Source organism: Zalophus californianus, chromosome 1 (genome assembly GCF_009762305.2).
Source record: "Zalophus californianus isolate mZalCal1 chromosome 1, mZalCal1.pri.v2, whole genome shotgun sequence".
Classification (NCBI taxonomy): domain Eukaryota; kingdom Metazoa; phylum Chordata; class Mammalia; order Carnivora; family Otariidae; genus Zalophus; species Zalophus californianus.
Window position 1 is genome coordinate 22,037,879 of NC_045595.1, and position 21,222 is coordinate 22,059,100.

At 48.3% G+C, this 21,222-nt stretch overlaps 1 protein-coding gene across 4 annotated transcripts in view; it reads left to right on the top strand.

Moving 5' to 3' along the window:
• CACNA1D (calcium voltage-gated channel subunit alpha1 D) overlaps positions 1-21,222 on the top strand; it is a 296,432-nt gene that overhangs the window by 197,844 nt on the left and 77,366 nt on the right. For 2 of the 4 annotated variants that reach the window (XM_035727534.1, XM_027583774.2), the window contains exons 10-20: positions 6,151-6,238; positions 6,503-6,562; positions 7,546-7,572; positions 10,941-11,101; positions 12,131-12,356; positions 12,484-12,691; positions 15,419-15,539; positions 18,452-18,566; positions 18,949-19,018; positions 19,883-19,949; positions 20,682-20,829. In XM_035727534.1, the coding sequence (XP_035583427.1) occupies positions 6,151-6,238; positions 6,503-6,562; positions 7,546-7,572; positions 10,941-11,101; positions 12,131-12,356; positions 12,484-12,691; positions 15,419-15,539; positions 18,452-18,566; positions 18,949-19,018; positions 19,883-19,949; positions 20,682-20,829 (1,291 nt within the window). The remainder of the gene's footprint in view (positions 1-6,150; positions 6,239-6,502; positions 6,563-7,545; positions 7,573-10,940; positions 11,102-12,130; positions 12,357-12,483; positions 12,692-15,418; positions 15,540-18,451; positions 18,567-18,948; positions 19,019-19,882; positions 19,950-20,681; positions 20,830-21,222) is intronic. The other 2 variants (XM_027583772.1, XM_027583773.1) reach the window with 1 other exon arrangement.

Here is a 21,222-nt window from a genome sequence, read left to right on the forward strand (position 1 = left end):
GGAGGACCCTGGCCCTGGGCAGGCTACCGCGAGAAGATGAGTGGTCTGTCCCCAGAAGAGAAGAGCCCTCTCCTTGGGCACGCAGGTGCCCGTCCTCCTGAGCAGGCGCTTGCTTACACCTTGTGATTCTTCAAGGATGTTTTGCTAGCTTTCTTAGGCAAGTGGGGAGAGGAAGAAGCCTCGTATTTTCAGCCTCATATAGTTTGAGTGGGGGAGGTCTTTTATTGACTGAGATGCCCAAGGACCCCAAAGAAGGCCCCTGATGAGGCTGGTGGAGCGAGGGCCCTCATGGGGGTGTGGTGCTCCCCATGTCATTAGTCATACAGAAGTAATTATTGTCAGGGCATCATTCTTGCTTTAGACACAGAAACCTTGGTCTGGCCTTGACCCACATTCTCAAAGAAGAGGCTCACTTCTTTACAGCAACCAGAGTCTGTTACCTTGTGATGGCTGAGGGTGTCACTACTAGCAACCATGGGCAAATTCCTTCAGGGGATATCATGGCACTATTCATGCTTGTCATGAAAATAAGATTAAAAAAAAAAAACCCGCAAGACCTTGGCTTCGGATCCCCTGTTCCCAAGGAAGGCGGCCATGACTGCCATTGCTCAGTTGTCCAATCTCATTCCCCCACCTGTTGAGAGGAAGGGATCAGAAGGTTTAGGCTGCTCAGGTTTGGGGTCAGATTTGGAGAGGCATCCCTGACTATGCAAGAGAGACTGTCCTATGGAGAACAGGGGCTCGAGGCTTCAAGAAGCCCAGGACATCTGTGAAGGAGGCTGTTTGGTGTGCCAGGCTCGAGAACGATGCTGGGGTGCTCTGCGCTCAGTTGGCATGGGTCCTGGGGCTCCTGTGGCTGGCTGAGGACTCTTGGGGGGCTGCTCCCTTCCCCAGCAGCTCTGTCTGAAGGAGACTTGGGAACACTTCTTCTGGACAGGCTTCTGGATTTCTGGCAGCCCTTCTGAGGGACGGTAGGCAGGGGCTTCACAACACTGCTCCTTCCCTGCTCTCTCTTCTCCGAGGTGGGGGAGTGCAAGGAACACCCCCTCGGTGCTGGTGGTAAAACCAGGCAGACAGCCTGTGGGTGTTTCCTCTTTAGAGCAGTTCAAGCAGGTCAGAGTTGTAAATGGGTCTTACAGATGATATCACCCAACAGCTCCTGTTCTAGATTAGCCAGCTACACCCAGGGAGGAAAAGGGAAAGGACTTGTCCCCACATTACCGGTGACAAAGGCCAAGCTTCTCTGACATTACTTCTTGTGGCTTTTGAGCTGAGTAGCCTCTGTCATGGAAGGATTGGAGATTTTGCTATGCCTGTTAACAGTGAACATAATTTTGGGGCTGCCTACTTGCACCCACACACAGACTCATTCACCGTGTGTGTGGGTCCACGTGTCCATGAAAATGCTAGTTAGTTGTGCTGGCCTGAGAAACGGCGTGTTTCCCCCGTTTATTTTGTGTGGCATTGCCCGTGATGGCATCCGGGCCCCGCTGCAGATCTTAGCAACAATGTGGCACAGCATCCACAGAGAGCATTCCAAGCGGGGCCCCGCCTGCGGAGGCTGGGGTGGCTTTCGTCTGCAGTCCAGGGCCCGACGGGCTGCTGTCTGGCATCACCTCCACCCCGACGGCAGCCCTCAGGTCCTTTGCTCAGTGGGCCCACATTCGAAGCCTCAGGGTCTGCCCTGAAGCTCTTCTCGGAGTTCCCAGCACCTGGAGGAGCTTGCAAAGCATTAGCCCTGCGCTTCCCCAGGTTTTCAGCAGGCAAATTGCAGTGCAGGTCAGCATCCCATTCTAGGCACAGGCTTGTCCTAATGCCTGGTTTCACCCCAGATTCTGGAAATAGTTTTAAAACTTGTATTTAAAAAAACTGCAAACTTGCTCCACAGAGTTCTCAAGTTCCCTGGAATGTGTGAGGGAAAGGATTTACAGCTGCTCTGCATGCAGATGGCCCCTTGGCTTGCTTCTGCCTCTAGATGACCTGATGGGACTTGCAGGGGCAGTGGTGGGGGGAGTCTCTGCCTGCATCCCTAACTAGCTGAGCTGCTTGTCAGCAATTCTGTTGAATCTGTCCTGAAGGGGACAAAGTGCTCCCCCTGCACGGGGCAGCCATAAGGCTATGGCAGCCAGTTGGGGAAAGGGCTTGTGTTCCAGGAATTTTCCCATGGGCTTACGTGGATTTTCATAAAGTCCCAGTAGTCACCACAGTGGCTTGACTTTTGTTCTCTCTCTTTGTTGGGGTGGTCTCCTAGAGGTGGTCTGGCTGTATACCAGGTTTCTGGGGGTTCACTGAGGTCATCAGGATAGCAAACCAAGACTGATGGAGAATAGGCTTACTTGGCTTTTGGAACTTTTAATGTGTGGCATTTTAAGGATATGCCAATATATACCAACGTGTACCAGTATATTAAGTATAATTTTAAGGGCATACCAATATACATGTCAACATATACTGATACCAAAACGTATCGCAGTGTATTTAAGCATATACCACAAGCACAGGGGGCATGGCCAAGTGGGAAGAACACCAGGTGGGAAGCAGGAGAGCTTTCTCACACCTGAACTGTGTGTCCTGAGGCCAGTTGGTCAGGTCTCTCTGTGAAATCACGGAGTTGCTTCATGTGATCTCAGAGGCCCGTCCCGGTTCTAACAGTCTGTGATCCTTCTGTCCTGATAGTAAAAACAGAGATGAAGTCCCAATGGGACTAAGCGAAGTGAAACTCGTATCAATTTTTTATCATTAAAAATGAGGAATGCCCAGTACAAGTGAAGGGTGAAATGCTTATGTACAAACGAGCTCCTTTTGCCTACTGGGCCTGCTGTCTCCGTACTTTGGGGAAAGGAAGTGCTCCCCGGTGACCGGGAGGGAAAGGCTGGAGCAGAGAAAAAGGCTGCCAGAGCCCCCCACCAGAGCCCGGGTCCTCTGCTCAGGTGAAGGGACTGGATCACGGTCCATTTCCGGGACCAAATGAGGTCACCCAATTCTAGCACAGTCACTGTGCTCTTCCCCCGCCTCCCCCTCACCGCCTCCTCGGCTCTGGTTGATGTCATTCCAGAATAGGTTGTTTATTATGGGTGGGTCCGCAGCTCTCTCAGCATCTAACCATTAAGACAGAAAAGTTGCTATCTCTACCGCAGGCGAAGTCAGACAGAAATGACTCGTCCGAGATAAAAAGATACAAACCGTGGTTTGTTTGCAGACGAATCCATCCCCTGCCTACTTCACAGCCAAAACTGACTCAGGCGTGTGGAAGACTGTTCACACTAGGTGTCTCTCTACAAGAATGGTCAGAGCAAAGGGACCCTGGGTTTGGGCCACGCATGGAGTGTACCTTTGCTTCCAGGGAGCTCCAGGAGAGCTTTCTTGAGGTGACAACTACCATGTCTGAGCCTCACCGATTGCCTGACACTGTGGATCCACACAGGATGACCCAGGACTGTGGGGAAAACCCACCATGTATTTTATCTCACTCAGTTCTGCCAATAGCCCCAGATGAGAAAATGGAGCATTGGAGAAGTTCAGCCACACAGGTGGGGTTAAACTGGGATCTGGCCGACCCAAGAGTCCGCTTTTAGCTACCGAAGGATGGAGTCCGCCTGGGGGGCAGGGAAACTTCTCTCCATCAGTGCGACCTTGACACCATGCCACACCGTCAACCTCTCTTAGTTTCTGTCTGGGGAGTTCGCCTTTGTTTCTTATCTTTCTCCCCACTTGGTTCTCATGTTCAGGGACTAACTAGTACATTTCATTCACTAACAGCTGGCACGGAGCCAGAAATGCAAAATGCCCCCCCACCATAGTCAGCATGTAATTTATCTGCTTTGATCAGATGGTTGGAAAAAAAGAAGCTTTAGGAATGACATGCAGCAACTGCACTGCTCTTATCCCGGGATAGGGCCCCAGAGGGTAAGAAGCCATAATGACTTAGCCTGTTCAGAAGAAGTTTGCTCTTTTGGAAAGAATAATTACAGATCTAGGATGATTAGTAGTAGAACCGTGAAACATTAAACGGTGAGAGGCGGAAGTGGCTCTCGAGAGTGTGGAGGGAGCACCACCACTCTCCGCATGGAGCATTGTAGCCTGCAGAGAGGTGAGACTGTGCCCAGCTCAGTCAAATGTTAACTGGGGCCCCCCACTCACCCCCACTCCTGCCCCAGGTCACGTGCTCTCAACTGCTGACCCCTTAGTAGCGACGGTAACTACCAAGAAAAGCGTTCCACAGAGATGACTCACGGTCATATTTGTAGGAGTCTCCCACTGTGATTTTCTTTGTCACTGAAGACAAGGGTGACCTATGGAGGAGCCCATAGCAGTGAACTTCATTGAATTTTACAACGTTTTTGTCTTTTCAAGTCAGAGCACAAATCAGTCGTGGAGAAGAGAACTGCATGAGCAGCTTCGTGCGTGTGTGCGTGTGTGTGCGCGCGTGTGCATGTGTGCGCATGCGGTGTGTGTGCGTGAGTGTGTGTGTCTTTATGGAGCTTTTGTTAAAGGTTTCTCTGTTGTTGGATTGTGTGGGGTTTTTGGTTTATTTTTGACAGGTTTTTACGTGGAGTCGTAAAAAAAGTGAATCAAAGTTAGTAGTTGGTTTCTTTTGACCTGGTTGCGGAGGAAGGGTCATTCTAAGAAAGTACCAGCAGTGTGACGTGGGTCTGTCGTTTTGCTCATTTTGTCTGCTGCCTTTGCCTAAATACTCCCGGACACGGCTGTGAATCTCCCACCCGGGCAGGCTCAGTTCCTTGGGTGCCCCCAGAGGGAAAAGGACTCTCTTTGGTGCCCTCAGAAGAGATGTTTCTCAGCTCTCTGGGCCTCTCAGGTCAGGCCCACCTTCATCCTTGTCATTCACCGTGTCCCTCGCCTACGCAGAGCTCACTGGCCCAGCTCCTCTGGCCTCTGTGCCTGGGCTGGCCTCAGAACCTCCATCACAGCACTAAGAACCACTACCAGCTTTTGCAGATCCAAGCAGAGGCATCCTTGCTAAGAGGAGCCGTATCGGCAGAGCCCACAGGGAGAAGGCCTTCCTGTTGATACCACAAGGTCTATAAAGGTGGTCGCTACAGGTCAAAAAGATGCATCAGGGCAAAAAATGCATGTAGTGGGTGATTCTCCCACATTTCCATCTTCAGTGACCGCCTCTCCGAACCCCAGAGCAGAATTTGTTACTGCGTGTTTCCAGAACTCCTTGCGTGGACCCCTGAGGTGGCTCTTTTCGTAGTTCTTGGAAATCCATGGATTTTCCAGGGCAGGTGCAATTCTTTGTGCCGTCCATCTCCTTCATGACCCGGCTCCAACCCATCTTTAGGATGCTTTTAAGGTTGAATCAAGAGGATGAGAACTAAAGCCCACATGCTAGATGGTGGGTCCCTGGGCCTCCCATCACAGCTGGTGCATTTCTACATTCCCTCCACTTCCTCTGCTCAGGATCCGGCTGTAGAGGAGTGAGACATGCCCAGAGACCCTGGTGACACTGAGACCACAGTCCGCTTTGCCCTCTGGTCACCACTTGGGAGAAGACCTACCTGTAAGACTGTATTTCCTGTGTACTCTAGTGCTGGCTGCTTTGGAAAGAGCCTTCCGCATATTGGCTTCACAAGCTCAGTGCAACTTAGCAGATAAAATTAGCTAATAATGAGTAGAGTTCTTAAATTTTTAAAAAGATTTTGTGCTTGGTACCTTCATGTCCTCCTGCATCCAATACCTCTTCTCCTTCAGTATATTTACAATAAGAATTCATGTATGAAATACTGGTCTAGTCACAGATTTTCTAGAGAACACTGGTTGGGGCCAGCAAAGATGTCGCTGTAGCTTGAGTTGTTTTGGTGGACTCTCAGTGCACTCCTGGAAGGTAAGAGAATAAGCTGGTGCCAGGCACGGCAACTGGGTTCAGTTCAGCCCCTAGGCTTCTTGAGAAGTGTCTGAATGGACAGAGCTTCCTCCTGTTGGGAAAGGGTAGTGGTTCTCTGTGGGCTTTCTCGGCGGATCACGGAAGCAGGGACTCCCTTGCCATAGAGGTGCCTAGCCACTCACCCTTCCTCGCCCTCCTCCTGGGCTCCCAGAGGGCCTGCCTGGAGGCAGTGATCTGCAGCCGGCCCACTCCTGGGCATGCAGCACCTCCAGCATGCCGGCTAAAGCCTTGTCTTCTCCCCGCAGCCAGCATGCCCACCAGCGAGACCGAGTCGGTGAACACAGAGAACGTAAGTGGCGGAGGCGAGAACCAAGGCAGCTGTGGGAGTCTCTGGTGAGTGTGGAGGCCATTTGCCCTCCTGTCTCCTCCTGCCTTCTTAGGGGAGCACCTGTGGGGCAGGCACCCCAGGCCATAGCCTCAGATGCACGAGGGGTGGGTGGGCTCACCCTGGACCCCTTGGTCCCCCTCCCCTCCCCTCCCAGGCCCCCAGACCCCCAGCGTTTCACATGCCTCTCCCCCCAGAGCAGCCCATCCTGCCGAGGCGGAGCCTGCCACGGGGCATGCCAGGTAACCCGGCAATTCCACTGTGTCCACTAGGTGCTGGTGGAAAAGAAGAGGCACGGCCAAGGCTGGGCCCTCTGGGTGTCGGCGGTGGGGGTAACAGGCCTGATTCTCTTCCCGGTCTGGTGTTGGCATCAGTGCTTTGACGAAGAGCTTGTATGGCAGAGTGGCTGACAGAATGTGCTGCATATTTCAGTTTTCCTTCCCTGGCGGGTTCTCCTGACCTCCTGCGTGGCGGCTGGACCCTGAGAGCTCACGGCACTTGTTTGGGGAGCCCTGCACCATCCTCTCCTAACAGTGGAGGGCGCCACCACATTCACCCCTGTTGGCTTCTGTCTAGATGACCTGGTCCCCAGCGGGGACCAGCAACGTGCAATGTGCAGAGTACTGCCTGCTTTGGGGAGCCCATGCAATTTTGGTTCATTTGCTTCCTGCTGGTATCTCTTAGGTCTTATCTCTGTAAAGTAGAGGTGGTGTTTTTAAGAGAATTTGATCTTCTTGGCAATGATTCATAAAAATAATGTGTTTTGGGCAGAATGCTCAGCAGTTTAAGAAGTGAATTTGCCTCTGTTGTCTTGCTCTGCCCTCCCTACAGCATTGTGAAGTAGGCAGGGGGATGGATTCGTCTTCCTCATTTTACAGATGAGAACACTGAGGCTCAACAAGGTGTGCTGCTTGCCCGAAGCCGTGCAGTTAGTGAATAGCAGAGCTAGGACTCCTAGTCCAGTGCTCTTTTTGCTGTAGCAGGAGCACATGCTACTGCTGAGTGGCTGAGAGGCGAGCAGGGGAGGCCCCCCTGACTTCAGTCTGGCGAAGTGGGGTCAGGGGAGAAGAACCCCGGGCATCATGGCCTCTGACAGGGCTGTGCAGGGCCGCTGGCGAAGAGTTTTCTCGTGCCTGGGCCCTGGCAGGTGTCTTGTCTCCTGCTCTGCTCTCACCCCTGATGGCTCACTGGGGGAGCTGGGGATGCTGAGCCCAGGCTTCTGTGCATGGCTTTTCTGATCTCTCAGCTGAAGTGACAGGGAGCATATGCTCAAGCCTTCCTAACAGAAACCCTATTCTTTTTGTCTTTCTTTCAGCCAAGCCATCTCAAAATCCAAGCTCAGGTCAGTGTCATCTATTTTTTCTTAAGCCTGCGTGTTGGTGTTTCACTCTCTTCTAACTTCTCTATTATACATGGAGATGCTCTAGACTTGATTTTTACTCTATGGGCAAGGACACTCATATCGAAGATCAGTCTGTCCAGTCAGTATTCAACACCTGCCTTGGAGAGCAGCATAGTAGGTGCTGAAGATCTTGCCCCAAAACAAACCAATGAGATGCAAACAATGAACAATTTCTTGTCACTAATCAACCCTTTAGATTGCCCCCCCCCCGAGTCATTTCTCAAAGAGACACACTTCTTGTCACTTTTCTGCTTAAAAGTCTTCTATGGAGGGGAAAGTTCAAGAGGTCTTCTGAGGTGCTAGTGATGTTCTGTTCCTTGCTCTAGATGCAGATTACATGTTTAGTTGCTAAAAGCTTATTGAACCATATACCTATGATTTGTGTACTTTTCCATGTAAATGTTATTTTTCAATTAAAAATGACATTTTACCACATATATAAGAATTAACTTAAAATGGACATAGGAATAAATGTAAAACCTAAAATTGTAAACATTCTAGAAGAAAACATACAAAGTCTTTGTGACCTTGGGTTGGGCAAAGGTTTCTTCTTGGATACAACACCCAAAACACTGGCCATGTGAGTGGATAAGCTTCAGACCAGAAGAAAAAATACTTGTAAAACATTTGATATAAAGGACTAGTACCCACTATATAAAAAGAATACTATGTAAATATGATGTGAGTAATAACAACAAAAAAATGGTCAATAGATTTCAACAGGCATGTCACCAAAAAAAAAAGAGCTACAGATGGCAAAGAAGCACATAGAATGACCATTGGTCACTAAGAAAATGCAAATTGGAATCACAATGAGACACCACTGCACACCTTTTAGAACATTTTTTATACCTGTGGATCAAATTTTAAAATCTGACAATACCAAGTTCTGATAAGGATGCAGATCAGCGGGAATTCCCATGTGTTCCTGCATGGTGCATGGCACGGCCATTTTAAAAAAAATTGGTGGTTTCTTGGAAAGTTAAACGTATATTTACCCTATGATCCAGCAATTCCACTTCTGAGGTATTCATATAAAATGACGGTATATGCCTGCATGAGAAATTTTTATATAGGAGTTTATAGCAGCTTTGTATACAATTGCTGAAAACCGTAAGTAAATCCAATGTCCATAAGATGGTGAATGGGTAGACAAGTTGTAGTTCATGCATATGTTGGAATAATGCTCAGCAATAAGGAAAAAACTGCTGATAGATACAACCGAAATGAGTCTGGAAAGTATTTTTGCTAAGTGGAAGAAGCCAGTCTCCGAAAGCTCTATATTGTATGGTTCTCTTTATAGGACATTCTGGATAAAACAAAACGATAGGGACAAAAAGCAGATCAGTAGTTGTCAGGGGCTGAGGTGAGGAGGGTGGGTTAACTATTATAAAGAGCTATGAGGGAAGTTCTTTGAGTGATGGAAATATTCTACCTCTTGATTGTGGTGGTGGTGGTTACAAACCCTATACCTAAATACTAATAATTACCATATGTCAATTGTATCTCAAGAAACCTGATTTTACAAACAACTGGAAGCCCTTCCCTGACTCCCTATTGCCAGAGGGCATATACGTTCCTTCATCATTTGGCCCCTGGCTCACATTCTGGCCTGACCCTTTGACACCCCTCCCACACTCCCCACTCTGTGGCTATACAGGACTACTGTCTGTTTTCACCAGGCTCAGTTTCTTCCCACCTCAGTCCCCTTGGCCATGCAGTCCCTTCTGGGTGGAGTGCCCTCCTGTCTGCCCCTGGTGAACTCTTACCCTCTTAACCAGAGCCAGCCCAAATCTCAGCTTTTCAGGGAGGCCCTTCCTGACTCTTGCAAAGAGCATTCGCTGCTCCTGTCTCTCTGTTCCTGTACCCAGGATGCTGAGCATACCACTGAGTGGGGATTGATAATTATTTGCCCCAACCTTGCATGCTTTTCAAGATCAGAGGCTACAGGATGGTGCGCTGTCTTCACCTCTGTAGACCCAGTGTCCGGAGCCCCAAGTGAGGGGCAGGATGGGAAGTGCTGCAGGCCTTCAGGAGATGGGACAGTGAGGCTTCCGAGATTTGGGAGACACTTGAGACTTGTTACTGCAGCATAAATAGACCCAACACTGGTCCTTTTTCAGACCACCTTGCTTGTGTGTACTGAATTATGCATCGCAGGAGAAACCCAGCCTCAGGGGCAGGCTTCAGTGTCCTCAGTGGGATTTTTCTATACTGGTCATCATGTTTCCAGCCACTATTACCACTGGAAACCATATAGCAAGAGCAAGAACAAAGTGCACTTTTCTTGTTGCAGGTCTCGTTGAAGAGTGGGCACCATTCTTTCTTCGCCTGGTCCCTGGGTTACGGTGTTTTCAGCATAGCAATGCAGCTGGGTCAGCCAGAGCTGCAGCCAGGATGCAGCCTGGGGGTTCCTCTGACTCAGGCCCCTAGAGGAAGTGCCCACCAGTCCCATCTGTTAGCACAGCCTACACAGGGCTGACATCGCCACTCGGCTGGCCTTTTCCCGGGACCCACTTCACCAATCCGTCCTGTGGCAGGGAACTTTTCCCACAGGGAGAACAGGCTAAGGGAGGGAATACTTAACCTAATTACAAGCCGGAACTAAAAGTCAGTAGAGGACATGCTACTTGTCTGTCTGGCTCAGCTCATTTTATTTGTATGAAAACACAGTTCAATATTGGCTCTTCTCCTGAAGGTATATTTTGAGCCTCACTCGTTAGAAAGGGCACCTGATGACTCAGTATGAAGACTCATGTCCTACTCGGCTTTGACAAGTCTACCAGGCTCCAGAGAAACCTCCCGGATTTAAGAAAGGACTAAAAGTCTCTGTAAAAGGAAATCTGGGTCTGGAGCACTTTGCTGCCTGATAAATTCTGTATGATGATTAAGATGCCGCAAGAGATGTGTATGAGAAGCCAAACGGCTCTCTACACCCGCAGTGTGAACAGATCCATGTGCCATATGGTGGGAATGCAAATTGCATATATGTGTGCAGGCTCAGTTTTGCATCTGCGGACAAATCTATGAATATCTAGATTTTTCTAGCTGGTTTGAGGACTGTGCGTGGCAGATTATGGAGTCGTCTAAAGCCATAGGAAACTGATTGCACGATCAGGTCAAGATTACACATTTAAAGTTGTATTTAAAGACCAATGTCATTTCTATGTCATGTGTTCTCATCTTTCCTTCCTGCACCCCCTGATCTGGATCTCCAGAGACAAAGACAAAACCTGTCCCCATGACGTCTATCGGGCATTCAGAGGCCGCATCTGCTGTTCACGGAGTCACGTTTGCTTCTCTTGCAGCCGACGCTGGCGTCGCTGGAACCGCTTCAATCGCAGAAGATGTCGGGCTGCTGTGAAGTCTGTCACGTTTTACTGGCTGGTTATTGTCCTGGTGTTTCTCAACACCTTAACCATTTCCTCTGAGCACTACAACCAGCCTGACTGGCTGACGCAGATTCAAGGTGCAAGCAGAGACTGTGTTCTTTTTGTTCTGATCCCGAATTAGGGCTTCCTGAGGCTGTCCAGCTGCAGTTCAGTCTTAGCTGATCCATGTGTAGTGACGGGAAATTTCCGGGGGCGCTAGAAGCCAGAGGAACCATCCAAACCCAGGCTGCACCTGGAGGGGTGGGGGCACAGCCCACATGGTGTGCTGGGACCAACTGATGCCGTATTTCGTCTCTGGCATATTTCATCTCTCTCTTTAACCGGTTTGACTGCTTCGTGGTGTGTGGTGGAATTACCGAGACCATCTTGGTGGAGCTGGAGATCATGTGTCCCCTGGGGATCTCTGTGTTCTCTGTCTTAACCCTATGACAGCCTAGGGCCAAGGAATCTTGTCGTTGGAAGGGACCTCATCTCCCTTCTCCCCATCCCCACTGGAAGCTTTATTTTCCCGTATGGTATTCTTGGCAAGTGGTTGTTTCTCCCCTACCTGGAAGGCCCCAGGAGTGTGGGACAGGAGCTCATCCCCAGAGACAGCCTGTTCTGAGTTGGTCAGTTGTGATCCATGGGGAGGTCCTATTTCTGTCTAGCTCTCCAGCCTGCTGGGTGCCGTTCTCTGTGGTTAGAAATGACTTTGATAGACAACTGCTGCTTATCTCATGGTGCCCTAATCAAGACCAGACTGGCCTTTCTGTGACTGATTGAAACAAAAAATATAATACGTTGGTGTAAATGCAGAAGCACAGGCTTTATGGGTAGAAAGCCTCAGAGATTGGTAAACCTGCTCCTCCCCATTTTATAGTTGGTGAAACTGGGGCGCAGAGAACTCAAGGGACTTCTCCAGAGTCCCATATCTAGGCGGTAACAGAAGCAGGACTAGAACCCGGCACACAGACCATAAACGTTGGTGCCACGTGTCTGTAATGGGGGCCACCACGAAGACTGGGTCAAGGCGGTGGGGCGTTTCCAGCAGATACAGGCGGGAGGGAGGTCTGGGGAGGGAAGACCAGTCTGAGCCACGCCCACAATGAGACCCTTTGTCTTTCCAGATATTGCTAACAAAGTCCTCCTGGCTCTGTTCACCTGCGAGATGCTGGTAAAAATGTACAGCTTGGGTCTCCAGGCATATTTCGTCTCTCTCTTTAACCGGTTTGATTGCTTCGTGGTGTGCGGTGGAATTACTGAGACCATCTTGGTGGAGCTGGAGATCATGTCTCCCCTGGGGATCTCTGTGTTTCGGTGCGTGCGCCTCTTAAGGATTTTCAAGGTGACCAGGTGAGAGTGCGTGTAATGCTGCAGGCGTTTTCTGGCTGGGGGGGTGGTAAGCAGCCACATCCTGGCCCCGTGATGTCCACTGTGTCCCATGGGCGTTGTGTGCTCACACCCCCATCTTGACTTGTAGGCACTGGACTTCCCTGAGCAACTTAGTGGCCTCCTTGTTAAACTCCATGAAGTCCATCGCTTCGCTGTTGCTTCTGCTTTTTCTCTTCATCATCATCTTTTCCTTGCTTGGGATGCAGCTGTTTGGTGGCAAGTTTAATTTTGACGAAACGCAGACCAAGCGGAGCACCTTTGACAATTTCCCTCAAGCCCTTCTGACAGTCTTCCAGGTGAGCCCGTGTGAGGAGGCCGCGTGAGACGCCGTCTTGTCCCTTCACAGCTCGGGAAGACAGGATGATTCTGCTGGGATTAGTGACCTCTGCCCCAATAATGCTTTGACAAATCCTGTGCCACTGAAGTTGATTGTTGCGCACCTGACTCCAGCTATCTAGGGGGTGTGATTTCATGTTTTCGTAAGACCACTGGATATGGGACAGAATAATAAACCAAAAACATCTGTTTGATTTTGTGAGGTTTCCAAGGTTCCTGGGAGATAGGCTCTACAATCCTCTTCCTGTTCTTTGTGAATTTTTGATTGCAGGCAAGTTTTGTGATCCTGGATCTAACGGATTTGTGCAAGGAGGTGAATTCTAAAGCCCTCATGCTCTGGTGTGTAGTCAGAGGAATCAGGGTGCTAGAAGTGTTGTGACAGCCTTCTGCCCCCTTGCTTCTCCCTCCTGTGATGTAACTGGAACCAGCAGTCTCCTAGCATGGAGGCTGTGTGCAGGCAACGAGGCTGAGATGGAGGCACGGTGGCAGGTAGCTTGGCAGGTGGCTCTGCACTCAGAGCAGTGACCTCCACACCCCACCTGGCTTTAAGCGGAGGTGTTCTCAACCCCCTCTTCCTATATTGTGAGCCGAAACCCTTCCTTAAGCAGACAGTGGCAGATAAATTTTAAAGACCCATCTGCCCTTGTCGCTTTTCACACGTGTCATCAGTGAGCTCCGGAGCCCGGCCTGGGAGGCAGGAAGGTCTGGTGGGAGGGACCGCAGACATCGAGGTCCCCTGCTGGCCCTTTCAGTGCTCCACTCTGTGACCTTGGAAAGTCACTATCCTTTGTGGAAAAAAAAAAAAAAAAAAAAACGAAACAAAAAACCAAGAGACTAGAGGGAATGATCTGTAAGATTCATTTCCACTTGGTCATTCTGAGGAGAATAGAATTACTGTCGCTGCTCTAGGGCCATACTTTTTTGAAATATACTTTAGTTTTTTTAGATTATACTGAATTTTTAGCCACTGATTAGTTATTCTTTTTTCTGTTTTCTTTCAGAGAAACCTGTATGGTGGTGGTGGTTTTTGGTAGCGCCTGTGTGTGGCACAAAATTCAGATGTTTACAGAAGGATATAAAGTAACAAATGAGTCTCCTTCCCACCCAGCCACCAATTTCTCCTTTGGAGAACAAACACCACTAAATAGCTTCTGTGTATTCTTTGAGATGTATTTGCCCTTCGATGTAAATCAGTGAACCTACCAACCAACCTACCTCCCAATGAATGTCCTATGATGTAGATGGTAGCTCATTTTATGTGCCGTTTTCCAGGTTCTCACGATTTCAAGAGTCCTTAAGACTCTATCTTATTGGTCCATAAGAGTTTGCCTCCCACTTTTCGATTCTGCAAAAATTCTGTGGTGTGGATGTCCCCTAATTCATGTAACCAGTCCCTAGCCGATGAATATCTCATTGTGGCCGGCCTCGGCTCCATGGGTGACCCTGAACACACACCATGGACACGTGTGTGAGTGTAGATGTGTAGGGTAAATTCCCCAGAGGTGGAATTGCTGTTTTGAAGGGTGTGTGTCCATTTTCAACACTGATACTCTTGCCCGACACGCTCCTCAAGGTAGCGACAGTCCATCCTCCAGGGATGGGGTCTGGACGCTGTCCGACACCTCACCGCTTTTTACCACAGTGGGTGTTCAAGCTGTTTGATGGTTGTCTGACAGGTGAAAATGGTATCTTGTAGTTTTAATGCCTATTTCTCTTATCAGGAGTGAACCTGAATGTTCTTGTGTGACTAAGAGCCACTAAGTTCCTTTCCTGGGAACTGCTTTATCTTTTGAAATCATTCACCCATACTTCTGTTGGGTTGTGAGCCATGACAGTTTTATTTTTTAAAGTGTCTGGTGCAGATAGACAATACAGAAGCACATGTACTCCCTCTCTCTTTCTTTCTCTCTCTGGAAGATGGTATGGTTTATTTTTATTTATTTATTATTATAAATTATTTTTTAGATAGTATGTTTTTAAAATGCTATTTAGGTTCATCTGTTCTTAACCTCAATATAGATTAAGTTATCAGATATCATCAGCAGAGAAGATTCCATGTGAAATTTCATGTAGTTATTAGTATCTACTCATTGGATAGTTTGTAAATTTACATGAGATATTTGGAATTCCCAGCCTCTACAGATTCATGGGTCTAATTCTCCATTTCTAGTATAGATTAACTGTGTAGAATAGTAGGCAGCCATTGAAAGGATTGAAGGCACTTACTGACACAGGGGGGTCTCCAGTATATTGTTGAGTGGGGAAAAAAAAAAGGCAAACGCAGAAAATTCATATAGTATGACATCCTTTGTGTCCAATAAGTCTGAGAAGACACCACCTACCTCTTTCCTCTGGGCGGGTATCTGTGTGCTTATGTGTGCAGAGGTTCTAGAGAGAGATGCACCAACAGCATGCTCTCCGGGGGGTGGTGGTGCAGAACTGGGGTGTCATCAAAGATTAGGTAGGTCTTATATGTAGTGCTGCTTTATTTCCATGTGAAGAATTAACTCCTGTGTTTGTGTAATTGAAAACAGTGTTTTGAAAACTCTACGGGGTAACCGATGGATTTGTTGAGCACAGTGAAAGGCAGCTCAAACCAGATTTGGGGAGCCCCCGGCGGGTTCTGGAGGGCTGTCAGGAGCTGCAGTCCAGCTGCGTGTGGACTGACCGCGGTTTTGGCCTCTTAGATCCTGACAGGGGAAGACTGGAACGCTGTGATGTATGATGGCATTATGGCCTATGGTGGCCCATCCTCTTCAGGGATGATCGTCTGCATCTACTTCATCATCCTCTTCATTTGTGGTAACTGTATCCTTCAAGCTGACCAGGGGCTTTGTCATTTTGTTTCGCCCTGTCTGAACTTCCCTGCAGTGATAGTGGTGGTGGCGGCCGTTGGGGTGGGGAGATGAATGCCTTTACCTTGTTTGCCCAATATCTGCTCCCCTTCACTGTTGCTGGGACGGCATGGTCAGAGTTCCAGTAGGCTTTGAAGAATGAGCAAACTGGGGAAGGGAGCATGGGACAATGCGTGGGCTGTTCTCGTTGTCACCCAGCTTGGCATCACAGCTCCTGTGCAAGTCCCAAGGGAAGGCTTAGGGCAGAGCGGAGTGGTCTTCCGTGCCATCATGCTTGGGAGGTTAGCTGTGTCTCTTGAGACCCTTCCTAACCAGTGGGGACCCATTGTCAGTGGCTTGATGTAAGCTCCCTGGACCTGATTTGGCTTTGCTGCTCTGTACATCTCTGGGGATCATGTATCCATTGGCTAACTGCTGTGTTAGGCTCTGAGCTCTTTTCTGACTCCTTTTATTCCTTTTCCCTGGCAAGAGGCCCTCCCTAATTCTAGACTTCTGGAACTTTGGATCTCTCTTTCACTCAATCAGACCCTTTATGACCCTGTAACTTTTGGTTCTGTCTTCTCTCTCTCTGACCTCCCTGACTGGCACAGACCTGGCATATGGAACCCTCAGTGAGGGTTTGGAGAAAGAGCAGTTGTACAAATATGTGAATACCACCTCTTGGTCTTCACTTTTTTATTTTAAAGAATCCTATCTGGATTCTTCTAAGAAGCCCCAGATTCCTTCAGCTGTTTTCCCCTTGTTCTGTAGTGACTTGTCTTCTGTGCAGAAGCCCCAGCACAAACTTCTAAGGACAATACATAGAAACCCTACTAGTCCCTCAGGCAGCTCCAGCACCCCTCCTACTCGATTCATCCGTACAGCTCCTACTGCACATGGGGGGCCAGATCCTACTGGATTTGGGATGGGTGCTTCTCCCTCCTCCCAGCTCAATAATAAACTTCTTGAGTCAGGAATTTCTTCTTTGTATTCACATCTCTCATGGCTTATAGTGGAGGGTCTTGCACATAGTCGGCCCTTGGCAAATGGTTGTTAAAGGAATGATCAGTGTTTTCTTATTGTACTCTCCTCCATGAACCCTTCAGGCCAGAACCCTTCTGGCTTTAGGTCTGTGGAGAAGTATTCCCTGGTGACACTCATTCTGGTTACATGTTGTGTGTTTTGTTTTGTTTTGTTTGTAATACATGTATCACTGAAATGCTTAAGTAGTTTATGTTCTATCTCCCCCTACATGAGAGTAGGGACTCTGGTCCGTCATGTCCCTAGCACCCAGCACAATCCCCAGCATGTTGGAGGTGCTTGGATCTTTTTGAGTGAATTCCAGAGCACACCACTATTTAGGAGGGTCTGGGTAATGCCTCTAAATACAGATGATGGGTGTTTGCTCTTGGAAACTGTCTATTACAAACTTGCAAGATTTTTCTATGGTTTATTACTCTGGATGTGCTTTCCACTACTCAAAATTTGGTGTCATTGCAAGACTAAGGATATATTATTTCTTCATTGAGATCATTGGTAGGAATTCTCAATACAGTTAGTCCTGCAGTAATCCCTACCTGAGCCATCATTATCCCACACATATCAGAGAAGGGCTTGCATTACCAAGCCATCACCCAGCCCAAGACAGATCGCTTCCTTGGGCTCATTACAGCTCTGCTTAACACGTAGTCTAACATACCAAAGGCTTTTTGGAAGTTTTAATGCAACTCATTCATGTTTCTATCATCTTTAAAGACTTGAATAGATTAGTCAAGGATGATATCCCCTGGAAGCTATTTCCTCACCAGTCTCTTTGTTAGGTTACGTTTGTGTTACCCAGCTGAGATTTCAGATTGCACAGGGCCTGGGGGACAGTGGTGCACCTCTCCCATCTCAGGGCTCTTGGGCTCCCACAGTCTTGCTCACAGATGACCATGCATCAGCCAAGGAGAAGCATGTTCAGAGAAGGAGCCATCTAGACTTACTTCCCTCTGATCCCTGTGCTTCTCAAAAATGTATTTAACTGCTGGTGAATAAGAAACAGGCATCTTCCAAGAGATTTGGGAAACTTGCTCAGAATTATTTTTTTTTTCTATCCAAGGAAACCACACATACAACATTATAGTAAGAGCCAAAAACCTGATAGCTTGTTCAGTCACCTCGCTTTTGGGGATTTGAAAAAATAAAATCCAACCACAGTAGTCAAAGATACAGCTGTAGTGGGGCTATTCAAAAGAACAGTTGGGCACCATCTGGCAATATATCAGTGTTTGTGCTGTGAACGAACGAGTATCCACAGACTCTGAAGACTCTGAAGACCATTTCAGATGAGAAAGACTCAGACTGCATTGTGTAATCATCATCTTGAATAATGTGTAGCCTAAAAGGGTCTATTTGGGAAAGCATGCCCTGTATATATATGTTATGGGTACGTGTGTGTTTTGAAAGAAAAAAAACAAAGAAAGAAAGAAAACGTAAAATGCATAACAACACCGTGTTCACATAATAGATTGTTTCATGCAGTGTGTATGATAGGTGTAGATACCTCAGTGTATGGAGACACACGTGTCTGTGCAAGCACATATGTATGCACGCCTATTAAAGGAAATGTTGAAGTTTATAGGTTTTCATGGCTTTTAGTGGATCTTAATTTTGCTTCTTTCCAGACTGTCTTCTACAGGTTTCTAGGGTTTCTTGTTTTTGTTGGTTTGGTTTTGTTTTCTAAGCAGGCTCTGGCCTTCTGGTCTTACTAAGTGAATACAGCACTTAGGGGACAGTCACCTGTTACCAGCCTTCCAAAGCACAGAGGGGTGTGACATTGCCATTGTCAACCACAAGTAGTTGCATTTAGAAATTGTGTTGTTCCCTTAAAATTGTTCCAACTAGATATCCTACTGAATGTCTTCTTGGCGATCGCTGTAGACAATCTGGCTGATGCTGAAAGTTTGAATACTGCCCAGAAAGAGGAAGCTGAAGAGAAGGAGAGGAAAAAGATTGCCAGGTAACCCTGTTTTCACCCGAGGATGGAATCTTGGGCAGAACCCAGGCCCTCGGCTCTCCTTCCCTCAGAGCCGAGAGTAGGAGTCACATGGTCCCATGCTTAAAGAATCCCTGTGGTTAATTTTGGTGTCATGAAATAAATGACGCATTTGATGCTGATGAGCTCTCACATGAGAATTTTAATACGATGATCTGTGTAATGAACCCAGCGCACTGAGGTGAACGGGAAGGCTCTTCGTGTGGGTTGTGCTATTTTCTCGCTTTTAGAGTTGTTTCCAATTAAATTCTGTCCTTCATCAGGCCACTGTGGATTCCGAATCTGGATTAGCATTTTTGTACATAGCAATATGGTTATTTGCTTTCTCGTGTTCTTTTCTCTACAGAAAAGAGAGCCTGGAGAATAAAAAGAACAACAAACCAGAAGTCAACCAGATAGCCAACAGTGACAATAAGGTATATGTCCTGAAACACTTCTCCCCTTTCTGTTTCAAATTGAATCTGTTGATATTGTCACATATATACCGTTTACACCATGATAAATATCCTGTGTGATATTTTGGTGTGAGAGTGTGGCACACCATTATAGACACTGGCTTCCCAGGAGGATTCTGGGTGAATTTAGGCAGCTAGCTGGTGATCCATTAATGTTTCACCAAATAGCCAGCATGATAAATATTTGGGGGGACCACTTAAATTTTCTTTATTGGAATTGTGTCATCAGACCTGATCTGTTAGTATCTTCTCAGTAGGGCTTAAAATCGAGGATTGTTAATAGAAATGTGCCTCCAGAAGGAATCTTGGGATTGGGGATCTGGGTGCTCAGGGCTATACCGTCAAACTTCATCCCACTCGTGACAACTCTGGATTTTTCATTCATTTGTTTGGGTCCCTAAGTCAGTAAATACTTATTGAGTGGTTATTGTGTGGCAGATACTGGAGCTCAGCAATGAAGAAGACCAACGAGGTCCCTGTGTGCATGGAACTCGCATCCTAGCAGGGAGACAGGAATCTGCCGTGCAGTTAGCATACAGTGTGTGGGACAGTGCTGGGTAGAGAGGGGCATGGATGGTGCCGGCTAACCATGACTGGGTAGAGGTTATACTCGTTTTCTCCTCATCTGCCCTCAGAGCTATGGCTGAAGCAGAATCACCACTGGGGATACCTGTCCATATGCATGCATGCACTTACATGCAATGTGCATTTTGGAGAGAGCTTCTTTCTGTGTGCTGAATGGCAGGGCTGATTCTTCACTTGGGTCTTCTGCAGTGCATTGAAGTCAGAGTCTCCCCTCCTCCCAAGACCTCTCTGTCATCCTAGGTTACAATTGATGACTATCGAGAAGAGGATGAAGACAAGGACCCCTACCCACCTTGTGATGTGCCAGGTATGGTGGCAGAGGCCAGTGACAGGCTCTCAGTTCATGGGTGGTGTGGTTTTACTGCCACACAGTGATCAGGGGCTCAGTCTGTGGCCGACCAGCCCAGCTGGCGTGATGGTGGGTGGTGAGGCTGCCGAGGCCATAGGTCCGGTCTCCTCATGGAGCAGTTAGCCCTGCTCTTTGTTCTTGGTCACCCAGGTGGCTTACATAACCCAAATTCCAGGTGGTGGGGAGAGAAAGTGTGAGTGGATCCAGGCAAGCCCCTCTTCTTCTGGGAAATCTCTTTAGGAGGCAACCAGCCATTCCTACTGTTATTACTGCTCACCTGACCCTTTCACATTCGCTGGTGCTTTTATTGCTGATGTAGCAGGGACTGTGGGGCAGGGGGGATGGTCCTGTTGGGCTTGAAGTCTCACACACAGTTTTTCAGGCTGAAGCTGAGCAAGGCTACTGGGGAAACAGCCGGGTGCTGGGAGTATGGCAGTGAGAAGCCCACCACTGATGCCTTCTGCGTGGGTCAGATTTGGAACTGCTGGGAACCTCCTTCCCAGAACCGCACACGCTCACAGACAGGCACACTTCCTGGCCCCCCACACGCACTCAGTCCATTTGGAAGGGTTTTGATGAACGTAAGCTGATAGATGTGAGAGTTTACTCTCCATGGGAAATTGCGAATAATGATTCGAACCAGAATGCGATCGTTACTTCATGCCTATAAAAAAGGTGTCTCATTTAAAGTAGGGGAAGAGGAAGAGGAGGAAGAGGAAGATGAACCTGAGGTTCCTGCTGGCCCCCGTCCTCGCAGAATCTCAGAGTTGAACATGAAGGAGAAAATCACCCCCATTCCTGAAGGGAGCGCATTCTTCATTCTGAGCAAGACCAACCCGTAAATACCCAGTTTCTAATTTCATTGCTGCTGTGTCTCCCCTGTCTCCCTACAGATTGCTTGAGGGGGTGCTGGAGATGGGGTGAAGGAGGGTGGCTCAGGGTCTTTTTCTGTGCCTATGCATTGGAGACCCTGCGTCCCTCTCTTGCTCCAGCTTTGCCTTTGCCCTCTGTCTCTTCCTGGCCATCCTGTTCTTGGATGGAGGTGCTGTTAGGAGTATGACCGGCCCCTGGGACGAGTGCCATTCCAGATTCTCCTCCCCTTTAGCCCCCGTACTGGTCAGAGCCCATGGCTTGGGTGTCCACGGGTTGTCACTTGTGAAGTGTTTTCCATCCAGAGGACCCTTTCTTCACGAGTGGGTCTTTCTGTTGAGGTGCTTTGGAGATGAGAATT